General features: G+C 41.4%; 1 protein-coding gene across 1 annotated transcript in view; it reads left to right on the forward strand.

The window, feature by feature from the left end:
* The window catches only part of ptprsa (protein tyrosine phosphatase receptor type Sa), a 358,543-nt gene that overhangs the window by 258,877 nt on the left and 82,237 nt on the right, over positions 1-17,429 (forward strand). Inside the window, exons 12-14 of the mRNA XM_036587418.1 lie at positions 7,889-8,203; positions 12,075-12,268; positions 14,805-14,831. Coding sequence (XP_036443311.1) covers positions 7,889-8,203; positions 12,075-12,268; positions 14,805-14,831 — 536 coding nt within the window. The remainder of the gene's footprint in view (positions 1-7,888; positions 8,204-12,074; positions 12,269-14,804; positions 14,832-17,429) is intronic.

Genomic DNA, 17,429 nt, shown 5'->3' on the forward strand with positions numbered 1-17,429 from the left:
TCTTTCCCCCCTTGGTGAGGGTGGTGTCACTGGCTGTTGCCCTGCACTCTTTTCCACCCTTCTTTTTTTTTGTTTTTGTCCCCTCTTGGTTTTCGTCTGCCGCAATTTGTACTTTCCGAGATTTCCCAAATGTGAAACAAGCAAATCAATGCGGGCAGATTGATTGGAGACAAGTGCAGCGCTGCCCCCCTTCCCCACTGCTCTGTTTATATTTCTTATTCATTTGTCAACAGCGAGTGCACTTTTTCCTCCCTCGCGACCGAAATGCACAAAATGTCATTGACTCCGGCGTCTGCCGCGGCTTTCCACTGCGTCCGCTCTCTCGCTGGGTAATACTGAAGGCCGCGCAGTCAGCGGCCGCTGGAGTCCCGCTGCCAGGCGGTCTGCGCGCCGGGAGGAGCGGTGAATTATTCAAGCACCGCAGCCTAAAAATACACTCTCGCTCACTGACATCATGAATTGGAGTAGATGCCCAAGTAATCAAATATTCAATGCTTGTGGGCACCTTCGAGATGTTATCCAGTGTCTGCTGAGTTCATGTGGACTGAAAATTTTAGTCAGGCTACAGAATTCGGCTTTGCATGTGCTCTTTTCTTATAGATATGAATGCTTATAGTTTTGTAGAGCAAAGTTTCTGCTATACTGCAAAAGTGATATTTACAGAATGAGCTATTCTTTTGTAAATAGGAATGGCTTTAGTTTTGTAAAGTAAAATCTGGCAATTTTTTATATTTTCTTCATGTTTTTTTTTCTTGTAACTATACACGTCAACAAAACGTAGAACTGAAGTTCATATGTGTATATATATATATATATATATATATATATATATATATATATATATATATATATATATATAAAATTTCAGTTATTTTGCAAAATTTCATATTTTTACAGCATTAAATTTCGTAAATAAAAGCTATTTCTACTTTTTTAAACCGTAATGTGTTTTTTAGATCAAAAAGTTTTGCATTTGCACAATATTGAAGAGCACAATCCCAATTGTGCTGCAAAATGTGGCTTTTTTGGCCTCTTTTTTTCAGTTTTATATCAGTTTGAATTGGATCACATGAACCACAGACACAAGCGGTACACCTGACGAGAGAAAGCGTGGAAGAAAGCCGCGGCAGCAGGAGCCAATCTGTTTTTAACACGCTCTTCTGTTCTTACCAGTGCAGCTTGTTGATTTTAGTACCTGTGCAGGTGTGAGTAGGGTGTGTGTTGGGACAATAATCCACAGCAGTTACACACACAGTCACAAGCTTGAGCGATAGACACCACAGGCTGCATGCACCACTCCTCACCTGCCTGAAGGGGGCGCTCTGGAGAGCCTGTTACTGCATCCCCTCCCCGACCTCACTGGCCAGGCCCAGGCCCAGGCCCAGGCATGACCTAACCTGTGTACATCCATCTGCTCCATCCTCTATATGTGTCTGTGATTTCGTGTCTCTTTTAAATGTCTCGCATTTGATTTTATGTTTTATTTCTGGAACAATGATCTACAAATAGCTTGGATATACTTTCTAGCTTACTATACCTTCATCCCTATATATGTGTGTCTGTGTTATATCTGTGTTTTCACTTTGTTCCCCACTGAAATGAAACAAAAGCTTCCCTCAGTATGGCTTGATACCACCTGGCTTTTCTTTGTTTCTTTCAGTGTCAGATAAAAACACTTTTGAGAGATTTTGGTTTGCTTTTGTTTTTTCTTCTTCTTTCAATTTATGATTTTTTATGAGACACATATGGTTCACTTCACATCAGAGGACAGCTTTCAGTGAGTTCCTTTGCCCTCGATTTTGTTGTTTTCTTTTCCTTTCTTTTGTTTTGTCACGACAGTCAGCAACCTCAGCCCCCAGCAGCAGCAGCAGCAGCACAGCACTTAGCATTACCAAAGAAAATCCATTAAACTAAAGGTGAGAGTAAGTATCTCTGGGGGACAGTTGTAGCCTTCTGCTTGGGCCTGCACGACTACGGTCCACAAGGGCTTTAATGGAGGGCCTCAAAGACGGACAGAGAGTCCTCCCTCAAGCAGAAACCTAAATAAGAGCCGAGTCACTCTGAGACAGAGGTCAGGAAGGTCATAGACTCGAACAGTCAGTCCCTATACAGCGCGACACACCACGCAAAACACGCAAACTAACATTATAGTGTGGGTTCCTGAGAGGTAAGTGGATCACTGTTCGGAAGAAGTCCAGCTGGCCACTGCACTTTTTCTCTAGCTAGCGAGCTTCATCTTCATCAGACAGCCACTCTAGAGCTGCTGTTTATACGTTGATATATTTCTAGCATTTTTATCACTGCGTATGTAACCTATCTGACATAAATCACTGGTGAATCGGTGAAGCCTGATGGTGAGATGTGTGAGCCCGAGGGAAATCTCTCTCCCTCCACATGCTTCGGCTTGTTCGTGTTCCACATGCACGGATGGAGCTCCTGCCAGGGTCCACCACGCTGCTATCATAAGCACAGTTTTTTGACAGCGGTTGAGATTAGATCAGTGGGCCGCATGTACATGCACGTAGGCATTTTGAGTCTGCAGCATACACAACCGTTCAAAAGTCTGCAATCACTGTTTTCCGTAATGTAAAGCCAATTTTGTTGCAAGTACATGCATAAAATGATTCTAATATGATGCTAATATGTTTCAAAGCAACTTGTTTGAAGCCGAGAGATACAAGTTTATTATTTAATAACATGCTTTTTTACCATGTTATAAATCGTTGCTCCTGGTTTATAGCATTTTAATCCACACTATATGAATTAGAATTATTCATATGGCAGGTGAACTTTTGAAAGCAAATGTGTTCGTGACATGCTTGCGAAATTTGGCCAACGATAGTTTTTATTTTTCATTAAATTGGATTTTTTATATTAACAAAGCTATTCATTTAATACTTGAAATGTAACAAGTTATGGAAGCCAAAAAATGCCGTTAGGCCAGCCACAGTGGAGAAATAAAAATGAGCAATGTAGGCACTTATAGATCCTAAAATGATTGCTTGCACTGCAAAAAATTATGTCTTCACGAGAGAAAACATCTTAAATTTAGCCAATATATCTAACATTTCTCATTTTTAAAATATTATAGGATTATTCAACTTCAAACTAGATGCTATTACTTGTTTTAAGTCATTCTGTCTACTGAAATTAGATTTATTAGCAGATCATTTCGCTTGTTTTCTAGATGTAATGTAGATAATCTTGCTTGTTTCAACAGTTTCTCTACATAAAAGGAGTAAAAATGTGAATAATCTTATAATGTTCTTACAAAAATCTCAAACTGACAAATATTAGATAAGTTCAGTAGGTTTAAGATGATTTGACCGATGATATCATTTCTGAACCGCAAAAAACACCTGACAAATACTGACAGACGGACACTAGAAACATTCAAAATAAAATATTGGGCAAAACTAATAGATTAAAACCTCCAAAAGACAATATTAGTTCATCATATAAAGCTTTCTGCCCACCAAATGAGGACAAAGTTGAGTTTAGCCACTAGTGGACACTAGATTAAAGTCGGACAAGCTGCTCCTGGCTGCTCTTAGTGAGGTATCCACTAAAGCCTGACATGCTTAGCCGTCTGCCTCTGGAAGACAGAGCTTCCCCGCTTCAGTGGTAATGGAGCAAATAGGGAGAGGAATAGAGAGTTTGACCACCCTAAACGAAGCAGTCTCCCCAAACGCAAACAAACGGGCAGTCACGAGTGGTGCAAACGGAGAGATAGAAGACTTCCATCCTTTTCCTCTCCTTCTCCCCGCGAGCTATAAATCCAATTTCCTCAGTGTGGCACCACCGGGCGCCTTCATTACACGCACACCGCATCGGATCGCTGCACGTGTTCACACATTTACGCCGGCTGTAATGAGAGGCCTCCATGTTTACCAGCATCTCCTCAGGCGCTCACATGTGTTTAAACACTAATGGGTCAGACTAAATGACCATTAGGATTGGAAGCTTCTTACTTCTGTCTGCAAGGAGTTGGATACAAGCCTGGTTTCAAATGGAAGCAGAGTGGCAAGCTGGACTTCTTCATGAACGTGAGAAAGAAGAGTAAATCTTGTGTTTTCTTTTTCTTTATGGTACAGTATAGTGTCTCCAGAATGTTGGGGGTACAGCGTACCCGGGGGCCACCCTTTTAGGCCAGTGTGGGCCTATAGTCACCAACCAAAGCCTCCACTGACAGGCGAAGAGTACTCTTTAACCCCCTTTAAGCGCCCCTCCAATGAAAGCATTGAGTAGGACTTATCCTGGCCATTGAAACTTAATCGAAAAGGCTGATTACCTCTTGACAATGGGGGACGTCCTGGGGGTTAGAGAGATAGACACTCTTAGACTGGCCAGCTGGACGGCTGAGACTGTGGCCTCCTGGGATAATGATTCTACCAGTCAGTGGCTGTTCAGACAGTGACGTTCACTTCAGACGTGGTCTCGGAGGGTCCACAAGCTGAACTCCAGAGACCTTGCATCGGCCTTTGGTTCTCCAGGCAAGACGTTTCCCTCTGAGCTGGAGCTGGGAAGGGTTCTTCAAGGAATAGATGGAAGAGAGTGGGCAAAACAAGGGGTAGATAAGAATCCTGTTTCATGTCCATGGATGCAGAAGCCACTGAGGCTATGGAGGCGTGTTTACACGATGAGAGATTACACCTTGAAGCTGCCAGGGGCCATCACAGTGCTATCGCTCAAATTAAAGTGGCAGATTCTAAATCCTCTGTGTTTAGGCAAACAAGCACTTTAGCCTCCCACTTACTGTAATTGCAGCAGGTTTCTGAGTCTACTAGAACATTTTTTAACACACATCTGGATTAATTCCTTCATTATTACAGTTAATGAATGCTGGTTTTGCAAAAGAAGGACATCTGTACCCCCGATCCTATATGACCTGGAGTTTCAGGGAATTATCTAAATGAATGAGATTATTGTATTTTATATGCAAGAATAAGCACCGAATTTTGTGCCAAAAAAGACAGCTACCAGTACTGCTGCTTATAATCATCATAACAATACTAATAGTTTCTTTGGCACAAATGTCAACCGCTGGTCCATAAACAATTGATTCCTTTCCCTGCTTTACCATGAGCTGATCTCTATGGACAGCCGTGTCACCGTCAGATATCAAAGCCCTTTTCTGCCCTAAAACTGAAGAGCGGACAATCGATTCTGACATTTGAAGAGTTTGTGAATACGCTTGAAGAAGGAAAGGGGGCCGGAGAGAGATAATCCGCTAAAGCTGTACAAAATAAACCCGTTTGCGATAAACAGGGATGTGAATAGAGCTTCTTATGTAACGCAAGACACTGCAAAGGGCTGGTGGCAGGCATTAAATAAAAGGAGTCAGGGGACGGGTCAGATCAGTTTAGCCTGCCATGAGCACGAATGGCCGAATGCTTTTTGCCCCCAGCCTTAACATTAATGAATGCAGCAGTGGTAGTGGCCTGGTCTAATGGCTGGCTGCTGGCTCCTTGCTTGTCTATGAGGCAGCACAGAATAAAGCTTTAATCAGGCCTGAAAGTTTTGAGTACGTTCTCCCCACGAGTCCCGATCCGACTGTATAGCCTAACGTTATTCTGTCCAAATCTGACCACCACCATCCAGAGACCGAATAGCTATTCAGTCAGCTACCCAAGCTTAAGTTTAAATTTCACGTCATAGCTTTCGAACAGCGTCCTGAAAGTTTGTAGTTTGTGTAAACTTTACTTAACACTTTTTTTGTTTACAAAACAATTTCCACCTCCCCCAGTTTGTGCACTGTTTATTTTTTTATTCAATAATCCTGTTGAAATATGTTTAGATGGAAATAACTTGCAAAACTGGAAGTGTTTTATTGGGTTTAAATGCTGTTTAATAAAAATTACACATGATAAAAATTAATGTCACAACAGCTAGAAATGGCCATCTTTGTGGAGAGGTGTGAATTGTTTTCACCCCTGCCCTCTCCCTCATTGCTCGCTAGCAGCCCAGCAAAGAGAGCCAACAGTGATAATCTGAGTTTTAGGGAAATGTGTTATTTTGTTATATTAATTAAAAAAAATATCAGAGTTGATTTCCATTCTACCTGCAGAATGGTCGCTAGGGGGCCTGCCGAAAGGGCCTCTGGGCCTCTGGGCCTCATTCTGCCAACAGGGTAAACCTTGGACCAACAAACAGACTCATTTCCATGCCTGGCAGGACAGAGCATTGACCAGCAAAGCCAATCTTCTACAAACCTTTAGATGAAGATAATCCAAAAGTTTCTGCATTTCAGAACTAACCAGATGGACATTGGAATGGGATTCTGTCTGACGTAAAAGGTTCGGTGGGTTTTAGGTGTAGGGGTCAAGGCATCATTGGATGGTGGTAAATACGGTGCTAGTGTCTCTCTCTCAGCCTTGTGGACCCTCAGACTGGAGTAAACAGTGTAGAGTACAGTCCTGGCTAAAGCACTGGGACAGTCCTTCCCCTCTGCCCAGCACAGGCCAGCCTGAACCTCACTCTGTACATTTAAACGTGAACCATATATCCCACTCATTGCAGAGTTCTATAAACGTATTGGGCTTTTAGAGCATCTGCATTTTACTGAGAGTTTTTCGCAGAGGGGGAGGGTTGATACCCACCGGCTCAGGGAATGTAGTCTCCCTGCGGTCGGGTGCTTGTGGTAAGAAAGTCTTTTAAAAAATTGTGTTTGAAGGAAGCCAGGTACGTATGATGTACAGAAAAAAATGTTTTGTTCTGCTGTTTTTAATGCTCTTATTTTCAGTTCGAAGCTTTCCATGTATCTTATGAGTTGACATTTGGATCCTAATGTTTTTTCTTTCTAGTTATTCATTTTGCAGCGAAATTCATTTTCCTGTAATCCCTTAGTCGGTTTTGAATTAATTTCAGCTTTTTGCAGAGGGATGTTCTGTTCGCTTGAAACTTCAATTATGTTTTTCTCTTGATTTGTTTTCCGTGAAATGCCCTTATCATTTGTTTGTTGTTTGGGTTGAACACATGCCTTCACTAGTAGAGATAAGTGTCACTGTAATAATGAACTGGGCTACTTTTGAAAAACGTAATTCGAGTTTTGGACGGAAAGAGGAGCGAATCATTGAAAAGTGACGCTTAGAAAATAAACAAGCAGCTACAGAGCCTTTTGGGGCCGAACGGCTGCTGGGTTAAAGCTCGCGCCTCTGCGTTTACGGTTGCTCTGAGAGCGCAGGCTGCTTCAGTCAGTGAGATTAAGACCGAGCCATCATATTGATTTAGAACCTCACGCATGTAGTAATTTCTCACGTTCTCGGGTAGAGACCTCCACAAGAGAACCACAAGCACAGAGCTGAGAAACATCCATTCGGATGTCGATAATACGGCGCGTCGCTTTCCTCCGGTGACGATAAAATCTCACCCGTACCAAGAGCACAGACTGAAACAGATCCAATCTCACGCCCATGTAGAAGAAATTATAGTGTGATATGCAGCAGTGCAGGACTGAACATGCCAAAGCCAGTTACTGCCTGCTACATCTATCAGTCGGCATCACCAGCTGTGCAGCGCTGGCACATCCCGGGTCAAACTGTAGCCCTTTGGGATGGCTTGCCTTTGAAAACAAGCCTGGTTTTGTAGTCCTTCATGTTTCATTATTATGCATGTCATGTTACCTTCCTCTTCTGTTCACATTTGCATTTGCCCTTTGAATCAGTTTTCTTTTATTATTATTATTATGTTCGTGTTATTTTTACGTTCAGTATTGTCGTTGCTTGTCTTTTTTCAGTTTGGTTTTTCCCTTTTATCATTTTCTTTTTCTCTTTCCCATCTTTTCGTTTTTTGTTTTCCACCTTCCCTTTTCCCCCTGCCCCTCCCCTCCTTTCCTCCTCCTCCTCCTCCTCCTCCTCCTCCTCCTCCTCCCCCCTCCCTGCCTGAGCAGAGCCTTCCGCCCCCCCTCAAGAGATTAAGTGCTCCAGCCCCAGCTCTACCTCCCTGTTGGTAAGTTGGCGCCCCCCGCCGGCGGAGAGCCAGAATGGGGCGCTGGCCGGGTACATAGTGCGCTACACGATGGTGGGGGGCGGAGCCGAGAGCAGAGCCGAACTCGCCGAAGAGCTCCAGGTGCCGCCCACCTCCAGCCAGATAACGCTGCAACGGCTGGAGAAGTGGACGATGTACCAAATCACCGTGGCAGCCGCGACCGCCATGGGGCCTGGACCTGAAAGCCTGGCCCTCACCTGTCGCACTGACGAGGACGGTAAGAACTCATCACCTTAGGAAAGTGACAGATTTTAACATAATATTGTGTATAAAAATGCATTATGACAGGAGGTGTCAAACGATTAAAACAATGAATTATGATTAGTCGCATTATTTTATGTAGTTAATCGCAATTTATCTTATTCGCTCAAACTGACCCTAAAGAAAGATATTTTTCATTTAGAAAGCTGTGCATTTTGTTGTAGCTGTATAAGTGGACAAAATGAGCTTAATTAGATTTCAGTGTTTCCCGTACAGGCTATACCCCCAAAATATACTGATTGCCAACAAGTGTATTTTGTCCCATTTAAGCAATAGCTAAATTCAGTTTGGTCCCATTTCAACAAACTCCAAAGAGAAAATATTCGATGTTTTAATGAATAAACGACAGCACACAGTGTCATTGATGCAAAGCATCAGTCTTTTTCCCTGTGGTCATTTCAGTGACCTTCACTTTAGCCACGTTCATAAGGTTCTAAAAACTAAAACTCACATCTAAAAACTAAAAAAAACATTTACATTCGTGTTTGATGCCTTATTCGAATAGCCAAATAAGTAAAAAAAATTGCATAAATCCAAATATCCAAATGGGTTAACTTTGACATCACTAATTGTAACATAATTATAACTTCGAGCTGTGCTGATACTAAAATTTTGCACTGATACATGAAGTTTATCTGAGAATTCATTCCCATTGCTATAGATTAAATAAGGTGGATGAAGTGCGTACCTAATGCCTACAGCTACAAAAGGCCAGGAGATCTCACCAGATTCTTTAGCCAAGTGCAATATTGGGACCAACTAGTATGTATCATATTGTAAAGTGGTAGACAATACTTAGCTGGCTAACGTAGCAGGTAGTGTAGTTAGCTAGCATTGCTAAAACAGTATTGAACACTACAAAACGTGTTTACATAAAAAAAACTACACTCAGTCTATCCTAACAGTGTCACCTTTCACACATATACACAATAAATATCAATATAAAATTAATTATACTTTGAATTTACGTATTTTGGCCAAAAAAGTTAAATAAATTCTCATTAGGTTGAGTGAGATTCTTACTAGCATTCTGTAAGCTTGTTTAACCTCTCAGCAGTAGCTACAAAAGAACAGAAGGCAGAGTTTGGATAATGAATTTGAAATGTTGTTGTGATTTTCATCCTCTTCATGATGAGGATGGTGTTTCTCCATCTGTAGCTCTTTCCTTCTCTTGGTAGTTTTGCAGTGGTTGAGATCACCAAGCAGGTCCATCATTATAGCATTGTTTAGTTTCTAATAGCAGAAGTAGAAGCTGCATGAGGTGATTTAACAGCCCTGTAGAGAATGCCTGCTGAGGATCACTACAGCAGGTTATACAGGCACTTCTCAGCAGCTGCAATTAGCAGAACTGTAGATTTAGAAGTGAAAATTCTGGTTTTATGGTTTTATGGACCCCCTTTTTTTGTTCCCAACACCTTCTCGCAGCCACTGAGGCGGACAGGCAGCTTATGAGCTTTGAAATGATCCTCAGCTCGCCGGCGGTTGTAAGAAATTGTGCCCAGCATTGCCGGTGACAAGTCTTCCCAGCTGACTGACAGCTGGAGTTCAGGGGACAAGCTGCTAATCGATACAGAACGCCCTGCGCTGTTCTTCACCAGCCTGGCACATACAGCTCAGTGATGGATGTATGTGCTGGGGGGGCAGGCCCTGGGGTCCTTGCTGCGGTCAGACAAGTCAGACAGGGGGCACAGACCTGTCCAAAGGGAAATTTTCTTTAGCAAGCCTGTACTGTACAAAGCCGGTAAAAAATCCAGTGTTATTTGAGGGCTGTTACATTGCTGTGCACTGAAAATAGTGACTGAGTTTGTTTAACTTTGTCATTTCCATGTAAATAAAAATAATAGGTTAAAATAATTAACCTAATGCAATTCATTTGCTCAAATTTGACCCTAAAGAAGAGTTTTTCGATATAAACAGCAGTGGATTTTGTTAAACACTCTTAAGAAAGATGGTCCTTCGAGGGTTCTTTAGTAAAGAAAATGGTTCTATATAGAATCATTAATACTCAAAGAACCCTTTGCATGATTAAAGGGTTCTTTGCATCATGAAAGGGTTCTTCAGATTGATGGAGAGAGAGCACCTTTTTGAAAAGGGGTCCATTTAGCCAAAAAAAGGGGTTCTGCTATTGTTACGATGTCAAGCTTGTAACAATAGAAGAACCCTTTTTGGTGCTGTATAGAACCCTTTTCAAAAAAGTGCTATATAGAACCATCTACAGCACATTTGAACACACTGCTTTTGTGCTTTCAACACCGGGTTGCATTAAATATGTTATCCTAAACTGGACACACAGATATGTTAAACATAACACGAACATCTGTCCTGTGCAATTTGCCCTTCATCCAGGCTTTGGCTATAAAAGGGTCCTATTACGCATAAAGGGGTGATATTTGCCCTCCACACACTCCCACATTGCCCTCAGCCCCCCTCGGAGCGTAACACAATGGGTGACTTTTACTGACAGCACTGGGAGCCTTTTTGCTCCTGAGAGCGATACACAATAAACTCAGCGTTTAAACGCCAAGGCCTCATATAAACAGATTTTTCATTAGCTTTCACGTCCAAGGCTGCGAGCCGACAGGCAGCAGACAGTAGATTGTTCTGTGGGGAGGAGAAAGCGGCGATAAAGCAGAAGCAGCCTGAGAATGTATAAAGGCAAGATATTTGATTTGAAGTCTCTTAAGTCAGTAAGTGCATTTGAGACTTGTTTCACCTAATCGAATGGCGTTTGCGCTGAAGGCAGCAGGATAGAGTTTCTTTGCAGCTCCTGGATGATGGTGTCAGTGTGAGGCCTAGCCTGTAGCTGGTGACTCCACGGCAATAATAACAGTCAAATAAAAGAAGAAGAAAGACAAGAAACTGATCTGTTTTGTCAAAACAGTCGAATGCAGTGCTGAACTGTAATACAGTGCTGAGTGGTTTTCTGAGGTATTGCACGAGTTATTGGAGTACTGAAGATGAAGCTGTCCAGAAACATGGTGAAATGACATTAACAATGACTTTCAGTCCAAATTTAATTGTTATAAAATATCTCATCCTATCTCACATAAACACAAATGTGTTGTGGATTGGAAGTTTAGACTTTACACACAGTTTCCCTATTTGTTTCAATGAGCTAAGAGTGAGAGAAACTTAGGAAAACACAATTATTTCATATCGGCAAATAGCTGTCAACGTAAAAAAAATGGAATTGGACTAAAATCCAAACCAAAACGCAGACTTACTTTGCTCTGCTTTAAGCTTTAGCTCAGCTATAGCCGCTTTTCCTACATCTCCAGCAGGATACTTTTCCGCTAGAGCAGTTTCTTGTAAAATGTCTCTCAGAGTTCATCTTTTTAGTGTTTGACAGTTTCTTTTTGCAGATTAAACATATCGGGAAAGCAGCTGGAGTGCATATAGATGCAAATGAGTCAGCCCAGTCTCTAAATTCTCGATGTTGGTCTTGAATCTTTCTCTTCTTTGCCATTTCACTAGCTACTAGCTAGACAAGATTGTTGTCTGCGTTGCGATGTGACCAGCAGCATGCACATCAATCTTCAGGGTAAAAGGTTGTTTACATTAGCAATTATACATTAACTCCAGTCTTTAGGACCATTTATTGTTGAAATGGTGTGTTAGAATTCTCAGCAAAGCTTTATGTTACTGCAAAGGAGGATTATTTTATTTTTACCTAAAAATGTAATTCTGCTGTGGAGCCACAAGGGGGCATTAAAAGAGTCGCATGCTGTTGACCCCTGGTTTACACCAGGCTGTTTATAGTAGAACTAGTTGGAAAGACAACATCCAAAACTATTCAGCATGACAGTCCTATGTCTTTTTACCCACAGTTCCTGGTGCGCCCCCTCGGCGGGTGGAAGTGGAGGTGATCAACTCAACCGCTCTAAAGGTGATGTGGCGCTCCCTGTTGCCAGGGCGACAGCACGGGCAGATCCGTGGTTACCAGGTGCATTACGTGCGAGTGGAGAACGGAGAGGCCCGCGGGCTGCCGCTCATCAAAGACGTGATGCTCGCTGACGCTCAGGTAGGCGACCCGTTCACACTCGGCTTCAACGACACTGAACACTTGGGGTGTAAATCTGTGACCTCACAACCATGAAATTTCACATTTTTACCACAATTCAACTCAATGAGCTATTTTGGTATCATTATTATTCACTAAAATTCACTAAACACACTGCACCTGGAGGAACACTTTCACAGTAGTGCAGTATAGATAATAAAAAGAATCCCCCCCAAGTCTCATTGTGGATTTTTAAATTTCAAGCCCGCAAATATTACTTTGGCCCAAAACAATACATGCTTTACTGAATTTTATTATAATCAATATTCTTCCATTTCAAAACCTATGTAGCTAAATAAGTTGATGCATCGCAACGCATACATTTTTACACCCCTGCCACACAGCATATAATCCCACGCACTGCGCCTCACTGCTTTCTAAATGCTTTGTAACACCTGTTAAATATTTCAGCTCTTTTTCTTTCATGGCCCCTCGTCCACAGTACAATCCTAGAGTGGTCTATAAGCTCTTATCTTCTTTTATGGATTCAACAGAATAGACAAACCTTTAGCTGAGTCAAACCTGCCAGACCCTCTTCTGCAGATAACAGCACACTGAAGCTGATTATTCCACTGGTGTCAAGCACCAAGCCTACAGCTCAGAGAGATACCTGAGCATTCAAACCGCGGAAGAACCGCAAATGCGGAATGTAACCTTGTCAGATCTGCGCTGAAGTGACAGAATCGTAGCCTCAGATGCTTAAAAGGTATCAGAAAGATGATAAAAGCTACCTTATACCTTATACCTTATATTAGTTTTATCTAAAATGTACATTTTCTGTCTTTTTATTTATTTATCAATCCTAATTCTGTCATTTTTGCTAAATGACATTCTGGAATTTGATATTATATCAGCATCAGAAATCTGTCTGATGCCTGAATGTAGTTTAATCTATTGTGTCATTGTACCTCAGCACATTTGGGACACACACAGTACCATTTGAATGTCTGGACCCACCTGATTGGGTGGATTTTTATCTGAAGACATACGTTCGCCCCAAGACATAGTTCAGAGCAGCCTGCAAGGCCTCAGCACATGTGGAACATCTTCAATCCTGCTGGAAAAGCATCTCAGATGTTTCCTCATAAAGCTGCTTGAGTGAACACCAAGAGTGTATAGAGCTGCATCAAGGCAAAGGAGTAGATTCTAAAATAGAAGACACCTTTTTGGTCACTTTGTAATTCAATATGAATTATTATTATTGTTATTCTAAAATGTAAAAATTAGTAACAAAATAAGGAACTTCAATGAGAAAGTATATGTTCTAGTCTCAGATACTCCGCCCACTTATCAGCATCCTCACTAATCACAAGGCTGATGTGGTCCCGCCCAAACAGCTTTAACAGAACTGTGATCCCGTGTGGTCCCTCTGTGTTTGAGTCAGAGAAACTTACTGACAGGAAGCTAACCACCAAGCGAAAGCTGACCTAGCTGCCATAAATGACCATCAAACTAGCTCATCTGTCTGTCTGTCATCTGAAGGATGTCAATCACATTGCTCATGAGAATATTAGGCCATGCCCAGAGACTTCTTGGATAGTCATACAAACATTTTTAATATTTACACTGTGTTGCTTAGGACTTTAAGTCCACACATTTCTCTTCTGAACACTTAAATTCTGTAAATAAAACATTAGTTTGTTCTAAAATAAGTGAACTCGCTTACAACTTTGTATACTATTGTATAGTAAATATACTATTACCATTTACAGTGTAAACATCACACAAAAGCAAAGGTTGGTTATATTGTATGACAGTCAGACAGCAGTACTTTGGTCATATTAACCTGAAAATACTCCAGACTCTCTGACGACAGGCAGACGTCTCACTAGGTGTGTCCAAACGTCTCACTGGTACTGTAAGTTATACTTTATTGGCCCATTTTAAAACAGAGGCTGGTGCACGCAGATGCCTGAATAGCTGGTACATCACCAAATAACTGAAGCAACAGTCCTTAACAGCCAATTTAAACTGTGTTCTATGAATCAAGATGAAGTTGAATTCTTCTACAGCACATCCACACTGTTATTCACTTCCCCCTGATGGCCCTTTGAAGGCAGCTCCTCAGCGAGTACGCTCAGGCTCCAAATGTGTTAATGGAAGTGAATGTGAATAAATTACTATAAATAGGTTCTTCATGTGTGTTGCATTAGGCTATAACTGGATCTGTAGTAGACCTTAAAGATGGGAAAACCTGGCTGCTGGAATGAGCTAATAAAGTCCCAAATTGAAAGGCAGAGTGGACTGAATCCCTGAACAGAGCACACATTTTTGGGCTGCTCCCTTTCTGTGGACTTTTTCCTTTCCTTTTACCCCATGACCTACTTTTAAACGCACACTTCAGAGTCGTCTGCTTCAGTGCCACTCTCTTTCCTCTCTTCCTTTTTCATATTCTTTTTCTCTTTTTTCTCTCTCTCTCTCTTTTTCTCTCGCACTCTCTCTCTCTCTCTGTTTGAAATTGCTTTCCCTTGCACTCTCCTCTGGTGGGGGGGGTCAGTGGGAAACGGACGAGACGGCCGAATATGTGAGTACGGAGATGCCGAGCGTTTGCTTTAGTCAGAAAGCGCGCAGCGTTGCATCATCTTCAGCGGTCAGAGTGGACATAACCAGCCTGGGCCATTTAAACTGGCCTGAAAGCGACGGCTGGGGTCCTATTGGGGTCTTTGATCTAAGATGACTGTGTCAAGTATCATGCCAGCGAGCGCGCACCAATGATGACATGCCGAGAGGATGATGCAATGCCCAGTGCTTGTTAATGTCTGACCGTACTGTTTGTTTGTGTCTGTGATGTGCCTTGTTTTGCAGTGCTGTGAAGTGTTGTATTGTACGTCTATTGTGTGAATTAATAAGGCTGAACGGCTACTGGGAGGGGAGAAGTCACACTGGGGCATTGTAACACTATAATTATTATGATATTTGAAAACAAAGCAGAAATTAAAGGTTTACCCACATAACTTATTACTGAATGGTGATAATCATCACTCTAGTAATGTAGAAAATACATTTAAAGGGGGAATAAAGGCAGTAGTTAAATATTTTGGCTAGGGCTGCACAATATGAATATGAAATACCATATTGTGGTTAAATTGCTGCATTTTGCAGTTATATTCCCTTCAATATATCAGAAACACATTAACTGGGTTTTTTTCTGTTGATATTCTGCATAATCAGATGGTGGCTATATAAATTTAAATGCTTCATTCTGGAGAAACTTTTCAGAATTTTTCGCAGTGGTGGTGATGGGAACCAGACGTCTTAGGAGTTTAATTTCTCTAAAATCTTCCTCATAAACAGTCATTACAAGATATGAGATTTTGGCCTAAAATATAAGTTTTCAAGTCCATGCATGGCGGAGGCAGTTGAAGGGTGTTTTAGGTCCTAAAGAAAACACTATTTTACGAGTATCAGCATTACTTATAAAAGCACTGGTGGAGTACAGATAAAAGATTCACTGGGACAGCAAATAAAATGGCTATGTTTGTGTTGTAGACATCATAACCGCTTCTTGTCATCACCATTTGGAAAGAAATCAGAATTCCCTTTTAGGGATTGGTCTGCATGATTTTTGACTAAATTAGGGTCTCACTTTATTTGGATAGTTCAGTATAGATTATCTACAGATGTTCACATTCTTAACAAACTATCTGTTAAAACTGTTGATTCTAAAGAGTGGTGGGGTTAGGGTTCGGATTTGGACCAGGGTGAGGGTTGGGTTTAGGTTTTGGGTTGAGGTTAAGGTTAGGATTAGGATTAGAGCAGGTTTAGAGTTTAAAATTATGGTCTATTTAGTTGAATGTAACTTGAAAGTAAATTAAGTATCTACAAAGCTTCTAAAGTGGACTTTCCAAATAAAGTGTTAACAAAATTATTTATGTTTTGCATCATGTGAATGCCTTTATTCATCCAATCACAGAGAACATCTGTGATTGGTCAAAAGGCTCGCAGCACACAGTGATTGTTTTAAAGCTTATTTGCCTTCTGTAAAATCGTATCACAAAGCCAGAATTAATAACGCTTATATAATAACATATTGTGCAGCCCTACGTCACACTGTAGAAGTCTTTGTTTTTTGGAGACGAGTTTATTTATTTATTTCTTTTTCAATAGTATTATTTATTACTATTTGCATGGTTTACTCTTCTTCACTGTGAGCAGTACACGGACGTGTTGAGTCGTAGCCCCTCTGAGCCACTTGCGACCGTCTTTCTGCTTTTTCCCCTCAAACACTCAGCATTCATTTCACCCCCTCTCCTGGCGCTCGTTCTCATTGATCTAGGGCCCTGGTTTTCACGGCAACTACAGGAAAATAATGACCCGCCCGAAAGTGTGTGCACACAGATTAGCAGCCGATCTGCGGAAATTCATTATTCAGCCGAGCTGTTTGCTGAGGCTTCCCCTGCATTAATTCCCCTCGCACGTTTTCTAGAAGATTCACGAGAGAGAGGGAAGCCTGAGGACTCGCCGTCCGTAATGAATTGGTGTTAAATATCAGCGCATGAGCAGCATGCAGAGCTGCTGATCAGAATTGATTTAATCCGTTTAATACAGGTGCGTCGCCTTCTAAGAAATCAAAAGACATTTAATATGTTAAAGCTGAAAGTGACGAGAAACAACAGGTCTTAACTCATTGAATTCTGATCTTATTGTTCAAATATGTATGGACTGTGTGAATAAATCACTGTTGGATTTGGATACGTTTTGCCAACGGAGGCTTTGTATTGTAATTTGTGAAGGATTTGACCGGCTGAATAGTTTAAGAGAAAGAATGTCATATGTACAAAAATATCTAGAAAGCCCTGTCAGACTGTAAAACTACACACACTGCAGATTAATACTGGATTAAAATCACTCCACAATTATTACTGTCAGACTGTAAAACTACACACACTGCAGATTCATACTGGATTAAAATCACTCCACAATTATTACTGTCAGACTGTAAAACTACACACTGCAGATTCATACTGGATTAAAATCACTCCACAATTATTACCGTCAGACTGTAAAACTACACACACTGCAGATTCATACTGGATTAAAATCACTCCACAATTATTACCGTCAGACTGTAAAACTACACACACTGCAGATTCATACTGGATTAAAATCACTCCACAATTAT

Source organism: Colossoma macropomum, unplaced genomic scaffold (assembly GCF_904425465.1).
Source record: "Colossoma macropomum unplaced genomic scaffold, Colossoma_macropomum, whole genome shotgun sequence".
In the NCBI taxonomy this organism is placed as follows: Eukaryota; Metazoa; Chordata; class Actinopteri; order Characiformes; family Serrasalmidae; genus Colossoma; species Colossoma macropomum.